This window comes from Cynocephalus volans, chromosome 13, assembly GCF_027409185.1.
Source record: "Cynocephalus volans isolate mCynVol1 chromosome 13, mCynVol1.pri, whole genome shotgun sequence".
NCBI lineage: Eukaryota > Metazoa > Chordata > Mammalia > Dermoptera > Cynocephalidae > Cynocephalus > Cynocephalus volans.
Window position 1 is genome coordinate 12,007,596 of NC_084472.1, and position 18,624 is coordinate 12,026,219.

The following is an 18,624-nucleotide window of genomic DNA, read 5'->3' on the forward strand; positions in this document are numbered from 1 at the left end:
ACATCATTCTAGCTTTTCCCAGTGCCTGTCATTTCTCAGCCTGCTTCTCATGCTTTATCTGCAGCTGGAAAGGAGGGTTTGTACTCACAGACATACTGAAGTCTATGCCTGCAGATGTGAAACATGGCTTTGTGCACACCCATGTCAACTTTTTAATCATACATCATCCTCCTTATACCATCCTGTCAGTGTGGAAAGGAGAAAGGAAGGACACGTGCCAGCTCCAGGGTGTAGCGTGTGGCAGGAGGCTGTAATGGGGCTTCTGAGCTCAGGGACAGGACACCCGCCCACTGCTCCTCTCTGAAGCATTCGTACCCGTTCAGGGTAAAAACCATTTCCTTTACAATCCAACTCCCGGTCAGAGCTCTTCCTCTCTATTCCCAAAGCCGCATGGTTCCCATAAGCTCAGCCTCACGTCGCAGTGAAACAGCGTGAAACGTGAAACCTTTCCATGCCAGGAGCACGCCTCGTGGAGGGACCGAGTTAACACACCCCACACGTGCTGCGTCTGGGAGGAACACAAAGATATGTAGACACTATGGCGGATGTGGGTTCTTTTTTTTTTAAAGATGACCGGTAAGGGGATCTTAACCCTTGACTTGGTGTTGTCAGCACCACACTCTCCCAAGTGAGCCACAGGCTGGCCCCGGATGTGATTTCTGATCAAAGATCACTTCAACTCTGGACACCCTGTGGAAGGCTTTAATGAAAGAAGGGGTGTCAACGGCTCTGCACGGGGCTCCCAGGGGAACTCAGGGCTGAGGGGTAGAAGGTAAACACGGCCTTGTGGACACCAGCGAGACTACACCAGAAATCACATGAGTCACTGCCTGGCAGAACCTACGCAGCAAGAGAGCTTAGTTTCTGACACTTTTGGAGTCAGGTTTTAAATATAATTACCAAAAAGCAGTCCCTCCCGTAAACCAGTTTAAGCATCAGCTAAGACCAAAATGCTAATGTATGAAAATTATCAATTTCTGGCAAGAGTACAGAGAAGATGGTTTAAATGTTCCCTGAAGGAAAGAGCCAAGTGCATTCAGTTTACGTTTGTTTATTGTAACATTTTGTTTTGAACATCCAACACTGCACCAAAATATGAGCCATTCATTTTAAGACAACCGTCTTTACCATAACTAAAAGTACTGTACTGATGTTTACAATTAACTTCTGACAACTTAAAACTTATTAGTGACATTGCTAATAATCGAATACTTCATCACAGGCTGAACATAATTATTAAATTAAGAGAGCAAAGTTTCCCCTTTCTTACCTTCAAACCAAACCAAAAAGGCAGTTTTCACCTGGAAAGAGCACTTATTTTAAGAAAAAACTCAATTTTTAACCAGTTTTATTAAACCTTGCATGCTCTAAAATATGGGAAAACAAGGCTTCCCAGAGTAAATATGATACTTGAAAAGATAAAATTCTCTGGAAGAGTCAGTTTTCACCAACTTGCAAAAAGAGAAAGAGCTTACTTCTTTCCAGCTGTTTATTCTTCAGAAGGTCTTACCTGTACCTTCAAGGGCAAACTGCAGAGGGCACCTGCCAGTCTGTCAGCTCTGCTTCTCAGCAGTTCTCCCTACGGTGTTTTAGCAGTTCTCATTTTAGCTCTCATTTCACACTAGTAAGTTTTTTCTTTTTCCAGTTGAAAACTATGCAGATGTTTTTTAAAAAGCAAAGCACAGTACTCAGACACAGGGGCTGAGTTTACATGCTCCTGGTCCACGCACAGTCCCAATGAGGCAGACGTCGCCTTTTGCAGCAGTACCAGCTTTGACATGTGGACATCAAAGCGAATATGACAGGATGAACTGCAAAGAGGGAAAGGGGCTTTTCCCCCCAGTGGAGTGACTGACAGAATGACATAGAAGAGCCCAGTCTGCCTGTAATCTCCCTGCGACATCACCCACCACTGAAGACAGTGCGAGGGTGATGCTTCAACTTGCCTCCTAAGGGTTTGTGTACAAACACACCCGAGGGCATCTCTCTTTCACAGAAAGAACAAATGTCATTTGTACCAAATGGCAATGGATTTTCAGCACAAACTTAATATTTTCATAGCACTACAGCAATAGTAATCATCTACTTTCAGCAAGAGGGACTCCTTTAAACAAGGAAAAAGACTCACATTAATTGGCCTATATACCCACTGGATCAATCTGCAGTGACAAAGTCTAGAGCTAATGGACACTGGGACAGAGAATCAGGCACCCTTAACTCAGGGCCGGGAGATCCAGGTCCTTGGCTGGACCCCCTAAGAAAGCCCATTTGTCCAAAGAAAAGAGCTTGTCAAGAAAAAGAAACAAGCTATTAGTCAAAAACACTTTAAATGACAACCTAAAAAGACTAAAGAAGATATATATTAAGATTTTTCCATACTGCACATAAGCAAGGAAGTCCTACTAGGCTCAGCCTAAGTGCACAAAGCTCTCGTTCTTCCTCTAAATCAAAGGTGGTCATGAGGATGCGCTAACAGCATCTATGAAAAAAGTAACCACATGGCTGCTCTACGAGAATTTTAATTCACTAACTGGGCAGAACTTCATATAAACATAACCTAGTTTCCCTAACCTACTGTACATAAATAAACCCATTAAACAATTAGTTCTGGCAAACTATTCAAGCAGGGAAGGTATGCACCAGAAAAAGCTTGTTTGGTCCCTTCTCTGGGAACACACGCCTCCAGGTTTTGCCACTGAGAATTGTGTTCAAGGGATTTCACCATTGCCTCTGCATCCAGCAGCACTAGGAAACACGGCTGACATCAGTCAGGAACTTTCAACTCTCCAATCTGGAAAAATAACCACCCTTACTTCTCCATCTCCAATCAGCATTATTTTGGGTGAAGCAAAACTAAAGAAGAGGTCTCCATTATGACTGCAGGGGCACACAGAGTTGGAAATGAAACCAGCCCAACGGTGTCACGTCTGTATCTGCAGTTCCTTGCCTGCTCGGGAACATCTCCTCCTATGTCCCCACCAGTGGAGGACGATAACGGGAGCTTGCTCCTGGTCCCCTGAAAAGTCTCCTAACAGTCCTCGATGTTAATATGCAGTGACTTGTGTCACCAGCTGATCACAAGATCTGGAGAAGCTGACAGCACACAACCCTTCCTAGCTGCCGTCTGTCCAGATGTAAGCTCATGACAACCAGGTCAGTCAGTTAACGGAGCCGCCATGTGTATTTCAGTAAAAATACATTGGACCTCCCGCATCCCCATGGGATCTCACAAGGCAGCCTCTGCACTGCTGACCGCATAAGTACCCCAGCTGATGGAGAACTCAGAGTGGTGTCCTGGGGACACTAAGAGGAAGTCTGCTCAACAGGGGCTCCAGGACCACTTTCTCATAAGGCTTCCACGGCTTTATTACACGGCTGTGATTCCAAATGCCACAGTACATGTTGCTGGCCCGTAGCCTTCAAGCAAGCTTCACTGTGCTCCCCTGACAAATCTGAAGCACAGAATTTAAGAAATCCTGTCCTAAAGCAAGACACTCAAAGGCCCACCTAAGCCTTTGTTCCCAGGACCAAACTCAACTGGATTTTTGCATTTCTGAGGCCTCCCTGACAACAGCTGTTGGGCTCGTTTCTTTCAAAACCCAGCTTCCCATTATTAGTACTTTTATCACAGACATCAGATATATACCTAAAAAATCTGCTCTTCCGGCTAGATCTAAGAAATAACTTAAAGGTCTGTCATTGTGGAGCAGTCACAGATCAGAAAACAATGATCTAAGGGAAGCCACATCTGTGGCTCTGATGTGTGGGCCCTGGGGTCCCGCCCAACTTGGCCCACTGGAGCAGCCGTCTTATTCAGTGAGGCAGGAAAGGAGGTGCCCAAAGGAGACACATGCACAGGTGGTTCAGCCAACACCCCCACCCGGCCCTTAGCAGCTCAGTGGACCCTGATCCTCTGAAGAAACACTGGTTACAGAGAGAGACCATCTCAACTGCTCAGTGGAAATTATAACACTTTACTTTGTATAGCGTTTTGGTCCACTCTATTTTACCTTCTTTTTTCTTCCTTTAAATTATGCACTCAGAGGAGCACCCGGTGCACAACTAGACAGGAAGCACGTGGGAGGGCCCATGTGAGACAGAACACAGGCCTCTAGCCCCAGGTTGAGTTCCTTCCTCCCCCTCCTCCTGGGCGCTGCGCTGCAGACCCACCAAGCCTGAGCGGCTGGTCTGGGAAGGCAAAGGAGGACGGCGCTGCCAGCTCCAGGAGCCCCCGTCCCTGCTTGGAGAGCTGGTGCCCGGCAATCAGCCCCGTCTTTGGTCCATAGAAGGGCATTCTCTTGCCTATAGGTGAGTGACTGAGGCCCCCACCGGGGCATTCTCTTGCCTATAGGTGAGTGACTGAGGCCCCCACCGGAGGAGGCCCCCACCAGAGGTGCCACCTCAGGCCAGGTCGTCCAGGTTCACTTCAGGGATCGGGTCTCGCCAGTAGCAGAAGGAGCTGAACTCTGGGCAGGGAAAGGCGGAATTCTGTTCCTTATTGAGAAGTGGAAACACGTGCTCCACGAGCTCGCTCAGCCTGTGATACCTAGGAGGAGGGAATGGGGACAGATGTAGACTATTACTTCCAAACTGATCAAAGGCACAAGATCATGGGCTGTGAAGCTGGTTATTCAGATTCCTCAGACAGGCAGGTGCAGAGACAGGCCTCTATGCCATGGCACAGACTTCCCCTTACAAGTCTAGGATAACTGGGGATCCTTTAAAAAGCTATTTTGGAGGAGACAACACCCAAAAAGAGCATGTAGCTCTGATCCTTGGAGCTGGGGCTGAGCTCAGCTAGTATTTGTTTCTCTTCAACTGCACCCTGGCTGCAGGGCACTGGGCCGAAACTGCGAATGCACTTACGATGACTTGTTTCCTTTGGTCCTTTCTTGTATTAATTCACCCTTGGGGTTCACGGTGAATATTCTGCAGTCTGGAACTCCAACTTGTGTGTAAGCATAGACATCCTGCAGAAAACATCGAGCAGGGTGGTTAAAGGGAGAAGAAACTACGAGATGCTTCTCTGGTTCCTGTGAGCCAGAGCCTGGTGTAAACAGAAAACTTTATGGAAAACACATGGAGCTGGGCACAGCACAGTTTTGCCACTGAAATTGAACTTTAGACAAACCCTAACTAAAGAGTGGTGCCAACCCCAGAGGGTTCTCTGAGAGTCAGAAAACGTGGGTAGCCAAGAAGGAGAAGCCAGGGGCCCTGGAGCAGGAAAAGGCCAGGAAGTAATGCCTGGGATCTGACAGCCTCGTAGGATGAGAGATGGGTGGGAGGTGGATGGGGGACATGTTTACGAAGGGTGAGCATCATGCCATGGTTCTCAGGTGGATATAAGGACACAGCTTAGAACCACTCAGAACGTGAGTCACGGCCACCTGAGGAAATGGAATTGAAGCCACAGATACAAAGAAAAAGCATCCTTCTTTATAGATTCTGGGGTAGATCTGCACCTACAGGACCTCCCCAGTCGCTATAGAAATCTGGAACAGATCAAGTTACAGCCCAGTAAGCAGACCATTTTGCTTACACTTCATTCTGCTTACAAAACTGGCTTGAGAATCATGACAGGGCTATGCCCTAAAAAGTACCTCCCTTGGACTGTCACCCTCATCAGGACCAGAGCCCAGGAGACACTTACATTTGGACGGTTTCCAAAGGCAGCATAGAAGGGCCGCCTGGACGGGGCAAACAGGTTCCTGATGTCATTCAGACACTCAATCTTGAACTTCTCCGGTTTCTTTTCTATCACTTCCCTAAGAAAAAAATACAAATACAATAACCGAATTCAAAATGGTAGTTCTCCATCATGTATGGCCCTGAAAAAACTGTAGTGCTCACAACCACCCAATTTTTCTAATCCTTTGTAACTAGTGTGTTTCTTTCTGCTCCTTTGCCAGTCAGTGTGATGACTAAGAACATTTGAGTGATGGGCTTTAGGGAAGGAGAATGCTACTCCTAGAACCTGACTTTCCTCACCATGTTTGACACAGGCAAGGTGAGCTATGTGTGTTAGGACATGAGGAGGGAGCCAAGGGACACAGAGGGACGTGGCAGCTCTGAAGCAGATGGACACCGGGCAAGGGTCTGCCGCGCGCACTCATACCCACTCTGCTGGGGCCGCCCCGCCCACACGCGCCCAGGCCAGGAGGGTGCCTGCCGGGAGGTACCTGTGGAAGGCGGAGAACAGGCTGCTAGGGGATAGCATCAGAGGGCCCCGGGGTAGGATCGTGCCCTTGTCGTTGACCCAGTGCAGGTAGCCGCGGGTCATGTCAGCCATGCCGATGGCTCGGGCTGAGCAGTACAGAAACTTGTAGCCATTCCTGAAAGAAAACACATCCTGTTTGGGCCACATATTTTGGCTAAAAGAAAAAAAAAAAAGCACTTTACTTTCAAAAGATCCAAATAAAGTTCCTCTCATTTACTGTGAAAATCAAATTGTTGAATTTAGCAGGAAACTAGTTGGGATCATAAGGATTTCACCTTTCCTTGGAAAATGCCATAAGGGGGAAATGGAGGTATATGCAACTGGAGATTAGGCTAAACTTACAAGTATTGGTATATTATATTCAGTATCTAGTACACAAAAGCCAGATTAGAGAACACACAAAAGCCTTGGACTATCTTTAAATTATCTACTACAAAGGAAAGACATAAGAGTTGTTATTTATAGGGATACTTTGCAGAACACAAACAATTCTGTAAGATAAGGAGCAAAATTACACGTGGGTAACTGACATATTCATAATTTTCATGTTATGGCATTCTTAACTAATGCTGAAGACGCTGCAGTTTTTCAAATCAATTTAATGTATGTACTAGGATCCCACAAAGAACATGGCACTGTTTTTCCTCAGAGGGTGCTCTCAGACAGAGCACCCCATGGTGAACTGTTTCCCCCATGCATGCATGTACTACCCACTCAAAGAAATGCAATTTAGAAATACCCAGTAAATAAATCAATGGAAAATCATCTCTCTTGTTAAATTCTAGCTAAGAAAAATAACTTTAGCTATAATTACAGATATAGGCAATGCCTGAAGCACACAGCGCTGTGATAATTAACTGGGATTATACAGGTAAGTATGTGAGGCACGCCAGGCACACACAACTCATGCTCCATAAGCGGTACCACCGCTTTTCTGGGTGGATTCATGGGGAAAGGAGGGGAAGGAAGAGCAGTAATAGCTGGGCACAAACAGGTGATCTACATGGACTGATGTGATGATCTGTGCTGTTTTTCTACAGATCTCAGTCAAAGCAAAATTCTAGTTGTTTACAGCAAGTTGACATGTGGAGACCAAAACCTACTCGTTGATGGAATGGTAGAGCTTTGCTATACCCTGATGGGTCCAGTCTTTACCCAGCTGTGGGAGAATCTGTCCCAAAGCATCAGACCTAAGAAGAAAGTAGAAATAGGGAAAGGTTATCAGGAATCGAACACATAAAGCCATGTATTTTCCTATTTGGGTAGGTATCAGATGCTAATAGACCCTGGGTGGGGGAGTGGGAGGGGAGACACTGCAACCATGTGGCAGTCCCCTGCAAATACACCAGGGAGCGCTTCTAACAGTGCAGTCCACGAGAGCCAGATGTTCATTTTCAGAGATAATTTACAACCACACATCCTCCTTTTCTTCTCTTTAATCTCAACAGCTTGTTTTCTTTTAATGTCTGAATTTGGAGACCAGGTAACTAAATCTTTCCAAAAGTTGTTGTTTGTTTGTTTTGGTGGGGATCTAAACCCTTAACACTGGTGTTATAACACTGCACTCTAAACAACCGAGCTAACTGGGCAGCTCCCAAGTTATTTCTGACGTTCCATCCTCCATCCATATGACTTTGCGTAAACTATACTCAGGATGTCTCAGGACTTACGGTTTAAAAAATGCTCCCGACTGTGGCTGGAGGACCCAGGTGAGGGGCCCCCACCCCACCCCACTACCATCGCACACTAACTACCCCTCCCTGAGCCCAGGGCTGCTCCCTGCTTCCCACAGTGGGGTCGAGCTTACTTGGTTATTGTCCCATCGATATCGGAAATGACGATCTTGTCATTCCAGTTCCACAGGTAAATGGTCCCTGCACAGCGGCAGGTACCCTGATACTGGGTGGTAATACTAAATACGACATCATTTGGGCCGTCATGGAGCTGCAGTTTTGCCTTTTATAGAAAGCATAAGAATAAAGAGAATCAGCTGAAAATGTACAGTTTGGAACAGAGTTTAAAACTTACAAAACAATAACCAGTTTCAAGACTCCAGCCACCTCAAGGCTGGCTGGTGTCTTCGGCGTTAGTACACAAACCGGCCCAGTGATGACAAGACGGGCTGAGGCGGCCACTGCCCGAATAGTGCTTCGGGATTCCAAGGACTTCTCTGATCCCTTACAAAACGAAACCTCTCCGCTCTTCCTCTACCCCTGAGAATCAATGCCTTGGCCACCACCTCCTGCTGGTCCCAGCAAGACCATTTCACACTGAAAATGGGTCACAGTCAGGGTGGGAAATAAAAAAGGGGAAACTGTGCCTAAAATGTCATCTCTCTATTGTTGTGGCTCCAAAGAGCCAAGAACGTGGCCCAGTGCTGGGTTAGCTGTGTAAGATTCACCAGGGAAACGTGAAGAATACAGACTCTTCAGTTCACTCCAGAGGCTGAGGCAGGAGGTCTGGGGGTGAGTGGAGGAACCCGAGTCACAGGTTCCCCAGTGGGCCTGAGGGTTCCCCAGGGGTGGAGGACACTGTACCACCATATGTGAGCATTTATGTGACACACACCATGCAGTCTGTGTATGGCGGGGGACTGGGGTAGACAGAAGAGGAAGCGTGTCAAATTAAACAGTTACTATAATTAAGCCCTACTGGATCCACATGGGTCACACAAAACTCACAATCTGGTCTGAGGAGAGTCGGAGCGACTTTTTATACGAGGTCGTGCTGCCATGGCTCAGGGGCTCCGTGGGGATGGGGTCTGCTTTGATGGAGCCTTCGAGCTCCTGTGACCCCTCGTCACTCGATGAGTCTTCCTCGGCTGGCCTGTTCAACATCAACCCAGTTACTGAGGAGGCAGCAAGGCATTTTATTGATGAGAAGTTTTCATTTAGGACTGAGAAAATAAAGATATCCTAAATCCTTTCCAGGGATATGAAGAGTTGTTTCCTGTGCCGTTCTTCCACATCCACAGTTTCTTATGCGTGAAAGATTCATGTCATTGACCGACAAGGCTGCCTTCCTCCTCCCTCACACACTTGGCAGCAGGGACTTTCTGGCTATGACCTATTATTTTCTGCTCTGCCCAGTGAATGCTATGAGGTCTACTGACTTGTTGAAAAGGATATGTATGTTTCAAAAGGTACAAATTTTAAAAAATGTAATTACTTATACTGATTTATTTTATACACCCTTTAAAACAGAAAATAAAGAACAAGAAAATAAACTTTCAGGCTTAGGCCACTGAATTAAGAGTTAGGGGACAGGAGAAGAAAGAAAGAACTGGATTGGGGAAAGTACACTGATGGCAGAGACAAGGACGGAGCACAGCACAAGCACCTCTTCTCAGGGCTGGCCAACCCAAGTGTCCAAAGGAAATGAAATGCACCAAAGCCACCCTTCGGATCCTTCTGATAGAAAGCAGGGGGAGCAGGGGCAGCAGGGATAATCCCTGGACATTCCTTATGATCCCTTCCCAAAGTCCTACCTTTCCTGCATGCCTCCATGATGTAGGCAAGGTATTTAGGAAGCAGCAAGGAGTACATTTACTCCTCTACGCTGATAATATTTTTTAGAAAAGCAGAAACTGTCATCTGCTAACTGAGTGGCACAAACAAATCATTTATTGTCTCTATAGGAGAAAAACGCTTCTGATTGACAATTAAATACAGTTGCCAAGATCAACTTAGAGGCAACAGCCAAAGCAGGAGTAGCCCAAGTGCTGTGAGCTGGAAGGAAGGACCCTACCTGGCACCAGCTGGCTCCTTTGTGCTCAACGGCAGGTCACTGCTTGGTGGAACCTCAGATTTTCCTTCCTTGGCCTCTGGCAGCTAAAACAGCAAGATGATAATGGCAATGCACAATCTTTCCCCTTCAGACAAGCTAAAATTCATGAGTAGCCCTCTCTAGAAAAAAGCAAAATATAACAATGCACAAGAAACAGACTTTCTCTACTTTGAACTTAAGGACAGAAAGCTGAGAGAGGTCATTTAGTGCTATGCAAAAAGTTGTCCCTACAGAGCCAGAAGTAAAAAATTTCAAAAGAACACCATTTCATGTCACAAAATATAGTACCACCAGCCTAAATTTGTTAGTTCCCAAGCAAAGACAGCGCTGTGTCTGCAGAACAAAAGTGACTGATGCTTCCTTTTCCCCCTGGGAACAGCCCAGCACATGTGGGAGAAGGGATTGGAAAGGCAGCTCGAAGACCACGCTGATGTGGACACAAACTTGGTTCAGGCATGACTACCCTCTGGCATCTGGAGAACAGATGAAACTCCCTGAACCTTCTTTCTCACTCCTCGGTATAGTTTTCTGGGTGAACCTGTTCTATGGTGCTTCATTATAAGAGCAGATTCTGGCTATTTGCATCTGGAGTTGTGCAGGAGGAGAATGACCTTTGGCTTACCTCTGAAAGGTAATGCAGTCAAGTGGAAAGAGCCCACGCTTTGGAGTCAAACTCAAGGCCAAGCCCCAGGTCCATGCCTCAGTTATGTGACCTTGTCAAGCTACCTCACCTCCTCGTGCCCAAGTTTCCTTACCTGTAAAAGGGCAACTCAAACATCCCTAGCATTGAGCTGTAGTAAAGGCCAGAGGTAACGTACGTAAAGCACTCACAGCACAGCAGCTGCACACAGTAAGTGCTCAAAAATGGTAACTGTTGCCATTGCAAAATGGCACTATAGACCACAGTTCTTGTGCTTGACAAAAGGGTCTTTTGAATAAGTAAAAAACTCACTTCTTTTCAGCCCATGGAAATGATTGCCTCTAGGTCTGTTACCTGTTTGGTCATGCTTTCTTTCTTACGCCAAAACCACCAGCGACCAGATTTCTTTGGCATCTTATCTTTGACCCAGGATTCGACTGTGGCCTAGAATAATCAACCTGGGTTAGTTTGGGCAATTTATTGGTCATAAAGCCCTAGACAATTTTCTAGCAGCACACATATGACAATGACTTATTTTGGGATGTAAGAACATGAAAGATGCTCTCCACATCTCCCAGACTCCTCTAGCGTTCTTAATACTGCTGAAAGATGGACACCATCCCATTGCCATGGCAGTGCAGGGGTACGAGGCCAGGCAGTCTGGCTATGCACGACCTAGAGGGCTGGTGGGTGGGCAGCTCTCATTTCTCTATCTTTAGAAAACGTGGTTCTCACAAGTTATGAGGACCAAATAGTTGGTGGAAAGATTAAAAACAAATCTTGAGTTTCTGCCTAGCAGGCATCTTAGCCACACTCTGACCTACCACACTCGTGTCATGCTTCTCTTGGCCACATCACCCTCCTCTTGCTGCTCTTTCTCATATTAATGAGAGAAAAGAATTTGTTTCATTCATTCCATATTTAACTTACAATTAGGAAAATCTTTCAACCTTTGTACGCAACCAGAAAATGGTATAAATATCTAATAAAAATTACAGAAAGAAGTGGCAGCCCAGCTAGTTTCCTAGAATTTGGGCATGAAATATTTTTAGTGGGTAACATGGCTCTTTGAATCTTTTATATTAAATATTAAACTCAAATAAGACTTTGAACAGTACCCAGTTCAAAAACATGCACGTATGGATTTTTCTAAGTACTACATGCTGTTGACACTTGTAAGAAGGAACAAACGTGGGTCATCTCACCTTAGGCAAACTCTTCTGGAACACTTGCAAGCTAAGGATCATGGGAGCAGCCAAAGCCCAGTTATAGTAACTGTGAGAGACAAAAATCAGGCAAAACCATCACACAAAGAGAGAAGAGAAGGCGTAGCAGTGAGGAGAGATGGGAAAATGACATATAAAATTGCTTATTCTTTTCAATAAAAAGATGATCAGCTATATTTTTTGCCACATGAATAACCTTTGCTTCAAGCCAAACTTCTTCAAATAGAGAAGCAGTAAAGTCTATAAAACAGAATAACATTTCAATGCTTTATTTAAAAATAAAGTTGAGGCTTCATTTTCACTTCAAAGTCACTGCCCACTGATGCATTTATGAGATGACAAATTTCATAACAAGAAAAACTAATAGTTAAAAATAGCACATGTAAAAAACTGCAAGAGTATTTAACAATTACAAAAGCAAGAGTATTTACCGGTTATATATCCGTATTACAAGGTTAGGATTGTCTATAAGTCCAGGGTTTTCTGCAAATTCATGGTAAGTGATGATATGCTCCATGAATTTTTCTGCAATGTAAAACAACAATGACCAATTTTGTTGGAGATTACATAAATCCCTGTATGTGATTATTACAATACTCTCTGCACTGCAGAAATTGTAGGCTGAAATAAAATAAGTCCTTTTTAAAAAAAAACTAACTTTTTTATATCCATCAAAAGCAAAATGTCAGACAGTTTTTTTCAGGACAAGAAAGAACTTTTTTTCTATCTCCCCCTCTGCCGTCACTCCTTCCCAAGTTTAAAAAAAAAAAAAAAAAAAACAGGAGAAAGATCGATGCCAGACACTTTTAGTAATAGGTTACAGATGTGGGCAGAGAGAGTGGAGGACAGACAGACATACACAAACACACAAAACAGTTAATGAAAACTGTAAGTTCTCTGAGGGGGAGAAACTTTACGGGCAGGCAACTGCATAGCTGCCTTACAGCTTTATGTGCATGCTACATTAGAAAAAGCTATCAAAATATATCTTACAATTGCTTGGAGAAAAAAAAAACCCAGAATTTGGCGGATCAGGGTCTGCCAAGAAATAAATCCCAAGTTCTTGCAGTGCGAATGAGGATTCTGGGTGAATTTCTGTACCCTGTTCCTAAATCTGCACTCGAATAGATCCAGGCTAATAGAGAAATTTCTCACTTGGACTGTTCTTCCAGGCAATGTGTATAACCATTTCTGCCTCTTCCAATAACAAACTCTACCAGACTATGTATTTTTTTTAAAGCATAAATTTTATATTTTCTTTCTTTTTTTTTTTTTTGTCATTTTTGTGACCGACTGCACTGCGCTCAGCCAGTGAGCGCACCGGCCATCCTTATATAGGATCCGAACCTGTGGCGGGAGCACTGCTGCGCTCCCAGGGCCGCACTCTCCCGAGTGCGCCACGGGGTCGGCCGAAAATTTTATATTTTCTATAAATTTTATATTTTCCATCCACTCCCATATATATTTTTTTAACTGAGGGTTTAACGAGGATTATAAAAAGAATGTGACCTATTTAATTTTGTCCCTAGAAGGAACCACTGGCTAAAACACACTCAATTTCTTATAAAATATAAAGCAAACAGAATAAAGAGATGGAAAAGAAAGAGGCATAATGAGCACCCTGTGACCCAAAAAAGGAAAACTTCAGGAAAACACAGTTCTAAGGCTACACCATGCCTCCTTCAGTGCCTCTGAAGGTGAGAAAAGACAAAAGACGATGGTAGTCATGGGAAGAAAATCTTTCCTTAGAGGAAAAGCAATCAAGGGCCACCAGCCAAATGGAGAAAATGTTAAGAGTTTAGTTTAATCAGGAAGGTAAAACAAAAAAGGCTGAAGGACTGTGGACAGGTGCGCACGGCGCTCAACCACACCTAGAGGCGCCCGACTTTCCTGCTGAGCTCCCCCTCCTTCCTCCTGAGTAAGCCCTCCTCTTATAAGCCAACTCTCAAGCCCATGACAGAATGCAATCCTACTTTTTGCCAAAAAGACCATTTACTCAGTGGACAATCAATTTTCTACAATTTCAGGTTGCTACGCTCATGTCTAAGGCCCAGTGCTTTCCAGGAGGGCAGCCGGGCCCTAGTCTCACAAATATTTCCTCTCTTTACAGATGCAGCATGATCTGACCGTGGTCACTCAGCAAACACAGCAGCCTTAGAACTCTCAACCTCTTAATCTGAAATGAGAGCCGTCAAGGCACATTCATTCACCAAAGCCACCCACCCCCTAAGAGGTACCTTAAATGAGGATCAAAGGGTCTGACATTATAGGGAGATACTTGTTACTCACACGAGATCGCCAAGGAATTTAAATACCCTGAAATGGCTAAATGGCAGGTTTTTAATCAAGTGATGATCAGGCTGCTTTCTGAAGTGAAGAGAGGGCACGACTGCCCAGAGTACCTTTAGAAATTTCTCCGTTCTCACTGAGGCCCCCACAAAGAGAGAGGGTGACATCAGGCAGGTCCATGGCAGAATCCGAGAGGCACTCGGTGCCACTATCAGCGGCTGCGCTTCCCACGGACTGCGGGGACTGAGAGCCAGAGAGTGTGTCAGACTCGGGCCACTGCCGGGAGCCAGGGTCTGATTCACTGTGGGCAGGAGACAGAGAAAAAAGATTTGCTTTGTTACAACTTCTATTTCTAGCTTACTGCATGGTTCTCCGGGGGGTCAAACCAAGTAACATATCCTCTAAAAGGGAACAGACGGACCTACAATCAGACATAGCTGTTCTTAGATAGTGTTTAGAATCATATAAATGACATTGAAGATAACTTAAATATTGCTACTAAGCAATTAGCTGAATATAGTAAATATGTCACAAAATCACTATAGTCGTTCACAATAATGCAAACATTCCACTTTCTGATTTTAGTTAAAGGAGTAAAAAGGTTATAAGCATTTATTTACATTTCCACGATGAAAATGACAGGGTAATTAAGAAAAATCTCATGTTTGGAAACCTTTTGATCCTAATTTCCTAGAAAAACCTGTGGTACTACACATATCCTGTAGAAAATTACTATAGTCCAAAGCTATATTCTTTTAAAAATAAGGCTTTTCTAAATCCATCTATTACATCACAAAAAAGAAAACAGAAATTAAGAGAAAATTCTCAGGAAGCTGGAGCTGTAAAAGAAATGTATTGAGGAATGAACTGGAAGAAACTTTTCTCACAGCAGTCAGAGCCAGAACTAAAGATGAGGTTACTCAATATTCTCATTGTTCTAGATAACAAGGCACAGAAGCCAGGTTTCAGAAGGTGACCATAAGGGAAACCTTTTGTAATGGAGCATTACTTTGAGAGAAAAAGAATAAGGAAACGACACCTTAAGTACCTTAGTCATGAATGCTTACTACTCTACACCTTTTGAATAGGTATTTAATGTCACACTTAAGATACTGTTCTAGAATTTTCAAAGTCATTTATTTTACTCAAAAAGCCAGTATTTTTAATGTTTGATTAAAAAAACACAACCGATGCACGAGATCCAGTGAAGTTACATCATCTTTTGAAAACATCTCAAATTTCAACAGTAGGTGGCAGCAGAGTACGGCTGTGGTACAAAGAGAAAGCAGTTTCAAAAGCTATTGTTTTGCATTTAGACCAATGAGAGTTGTCTTTGGAAATTTTCTCTTAATAGCAATGCACACTGACACCACAAAATTGAGATTAATTGGATCAACAGAACGTTCTCCACATTGGAAATGGTAAAAAGCCAAAACCTGTTGGTAAATGGTAACGCAGCAAAACCTGCTGTTATGCTGGGGTGGAGGCGCAAGGCCATGTCTCAGAGCACAAACAGAAGACTGCCATGTGTTCACACACGGACACATGTCAAGGCGCCCCATGCGGTCAGGTGTGGCCATGTGACCACATGACCAAGTTGCTGATGCGGTTAGAAGAAGTGAGCTGTACCCCTTCCCCAGCTGGCCCTCCCCTTTCCTGTCTGCTGGTTGTCAGTGTTGGACTCTGGGGCCCTAAGGGGATGGCAGAGTCTCAAGATGGGAGGAGGCTGAATCTCAGTGTGCGAGGCCTCCCACAACGCACCAGCACTGGGACGTGAACACATGAGAAAGAACTAAACTTCTACTGTCGTAAGCTAGTGAGATACTGAGAGTTACAGCACCTAGTGTCACCCCAGCCAACAACAAACCTAAACACATGGAGGCTGTCATCTGATTCAACACATCACCAAATCCACCAGAGTGAAGTGACTTACATTAAAGTTTAGCTATAATTACTATTTGGTAGTAAAGGTGATAATGAACATGACAAAACAAATGCTTATAACCATCGTAACAGCCATCTATGTGTTTATGACATGTCTCAAGAAATAATTAGTTTGTGAGGTAAGATACTTACTTAGTGAATGAACAGTGACTCTGAAGAGTTAAGTTGTAACAGAGGGGAGTAAGGTCCCACTGCATTAATCACTCTCCATTTTTAAAAAAGGGAAACTAAGAAATCTGCTTAAGGAATACCAATGTAAGAAAATGATTAAGAACTGGAAATATGAAAGAATGTGATAATTCTAAGCTTACATTTTAACTTTCCTATTGGAATAAAAAAAGTTTCAGTGCTCTCACCATCACGTCAAATACAGTAGGTATTCTGAGACAAATTTAAAGCACAGAACTAGGAAGGAGTTTAAAGAACCTCCCCAAAATAGCTGTAAAAAATTTAAATATCTTCATGTCAATTCCATCTTTCTATCCCCCAAAAAATGTGAAATAGGTTTTCAATAATTCATTTTGAAGTGTTTAATTTTTTATGCCTATGGCTCAGTATATTCAAGTCATACTTCCCATGGATAAAAGTTTTTTGTAACCAGAGTATTATAATGGAATTCACCTAAGAGTGGAAATGAACTTGGGAGGCAGGCTAAGCCCATTGTATCTGAGGTCCAATTTGAATCATTCAAAGGGGAAAACTGTGAGGGAGGGGCAGGAGGCTATGTGGTGAGTGGAGTGAGCTGCAGGAATGGGGGAGCACAGGCCCACTGGAAGGGCACTTCGCCAGTCCCAGCCCTGGGTACAGAAGAGGCCCAGGATCTCAGCCTCTCCAAAGGAGTGAAGGCATTCTTTATAAAATGTTTTTGAATAAAGATGTATTATTTCTTTTAAACACATAAAAAATGAAGCAATACTCAAGAATTTTCTCAAGCATGTTGAGTTTGCATTAATGACTATAAAAAGTGCTAATCTGAAGTCACACACGCTCATGTAGGTTTAACTACTGTCTCTCCCTTTGTTGTATCAAAAATGTCTTCACAAATAGGCAATTATTATTTCAAATCGCTATAGTCCAAACAACACACACCTATTTCTGAGTTTTCCAAAACCTGAAGCACTCATCAGATTTAACTAAAGGACACCAATACCTTGCTCCTTTTCCTCAGATGAAAAAACTAAAATATTTCAGAGCTGTCTACCCTTCAATACACAAGGAGCACACTACCTTTTAGGGAAATAGAGAGCTGCAACTTCAGGTTCCAGAGCCTTTAAGTCATCGAGATAAATATCATCAGGTCCCTGGTGCTGGCTTCTCTTGTGGACACCTGTTTTTACATTAAAAAAGAAAAAAAAAAACATATCAGAGGAGTTCTGGTCAAGATGGCGGAATAGACGATCCCCAATGTCACTCTTTCCCACAAATCAACCAATTTACAACTATAAAAATGTAACATGAGCCAAGCTGGGGGCGATGGAGCTCAGGGGAAGAGGAGGAGAGACCTACAGAGTTCATGAAGGTGGGAGAAACCACGATGAGAGAAAGAAAAAGCTGCTCTGAGCATTTCAGGCTGTGGCCGCTTTAATGCTGGAACTGCAGAGCACATGGAGCGGGAGCTGGCGGAAGCCGTGGCTGTGCCCTTTAGATGGAGTTACTTGGAGGCGGCAGGAGAGAAGACGACTTTGGTGGCCCCCAGGACAGCAAGACCACTAACAGGGTTCCCGTGGACCCACGCAGGAGCGAGGAGCCAGAACAGCTGAAAAAGGGGAGCCATTCAGAGGCCAGTGAGTCAACACAAGGGACCGGTGCAGGGCCCGTCCCATGGGAAGTGTTTGGGGCACGGGCAGTGAGGGAGACAGGCCCCCTGGGCAAACACTGGGACACAGCAAAGACAGCCGATCCGCCCCCCAATCAGCACAGGACCACTCAGGGGAGACTGGTTGGGAATGCAGAATTGCATGGAGTGCAGTTTGATGAAAAGACTCAGGCCCAGAGTCTCTACACAACCCAGGTGCACCCGGTCTCTGGAGAGCTGAGAGTACCTATAAGGTCAACCATTAAGCCCTGAGCTGCACAAAGAGCCTTCCCTACAGAAACAGCAGCAATTTAGCTCAACCACACAGCTCAAGTACTGGTTCCCACAGGAAGTTCCCCCATGTTAGAGTAAGCAAAGGACAAAAAATTAGTTCCGGCCCAGGCACACCACCAGCACCTTAAGGCCCACCAATGGACATGAGGTATGGCGCCAGGGGCAGGACCCCTGCCCACAACCAGTCACAGTGCCAGTGCCTTGGGGTCCACCTGAGGACCCGAGGCATGGAGAAGGGGACTGGACCCCCCTCCCACATCCAGGCACACAAACAATGCCACAGGGCCTGCCTGGGGGCCCAGGGCTAGCAGTCAGGGACCAGACCCCCTTCCCACAACCAGGGACCCCATGCCAGGGCCTCAGGGCCTGCCTGGGAACCTGAGGCATGGAGAAGGGGACTGGATCCCACAACGAGGCACACCATGCCAGTGCC

At 44.8% G+C, this 18,624-nt stretch overlaps 1 protein-coding gene across 1 annotated transcript in view; it reads right to left on the reverse strand.

Moving 5' to 3' along the window:
* Window positions 1-1,081: 1,081 nt before the first annotated feature.
* The window catches only part of LPIN2 (lipin 2), an 81,617-nt gene continuing 64,074 nt past the window's right edge, over window positions 1,082-18,624 (reverse strand). The window contains exons 8-20 of the mRNA XM_063077094.1: window positions 17,330-17,429; window positions 14,272-14,459; window positions 12,301-12,394; window positions 11,849-11,918; window positions 10,998-11,087; window positions 9,965-10,047; window positions 8,899-9,043; window positions 8,025-8,173; window positions 7,321-7,407; window positions 6,180-6,332; window positions 5,651-5,765; window positions 4,867-4,970; window positions 1,082-4,546 (exon numbers count right to left, since the gene is read on the reverse strand). Coding sequence (XP_062933164.1) covers window positions 4,402-4,546; window positions 4,867-4,970; window positions 5,651-5,765; window positions 6,180-6,332; window positions 7,321-7,407; window positions 8,025-8,173; window positions 8,899-9,043; window positions 9,965-10,047; window positions 10,998-11,087; window positions 11,849-11,918; window positions 12,301-12,394; window positions 14,272-14,459; window positions 17,330-17,429 — 1,523 coding nt within the window. The 3' untranslated portion in view covers window positions 1,082-4,401. The remainder of the gene's footprint in view (window positions 4,547-4,866; window positions 4,971-5,650; window positions 5,766-6,179; window positions 6,333-7,320; window positions 7,408-8,024; window positions 8,174-8,898; window positions 9,044-9,964; window positions 10,048-10,997; window positions 11,088-11,848; window positions 11,919-12,300; window positions 12,395-14,271; window positions 14,460-17,329; window positions 17,430-18,624) is intronic.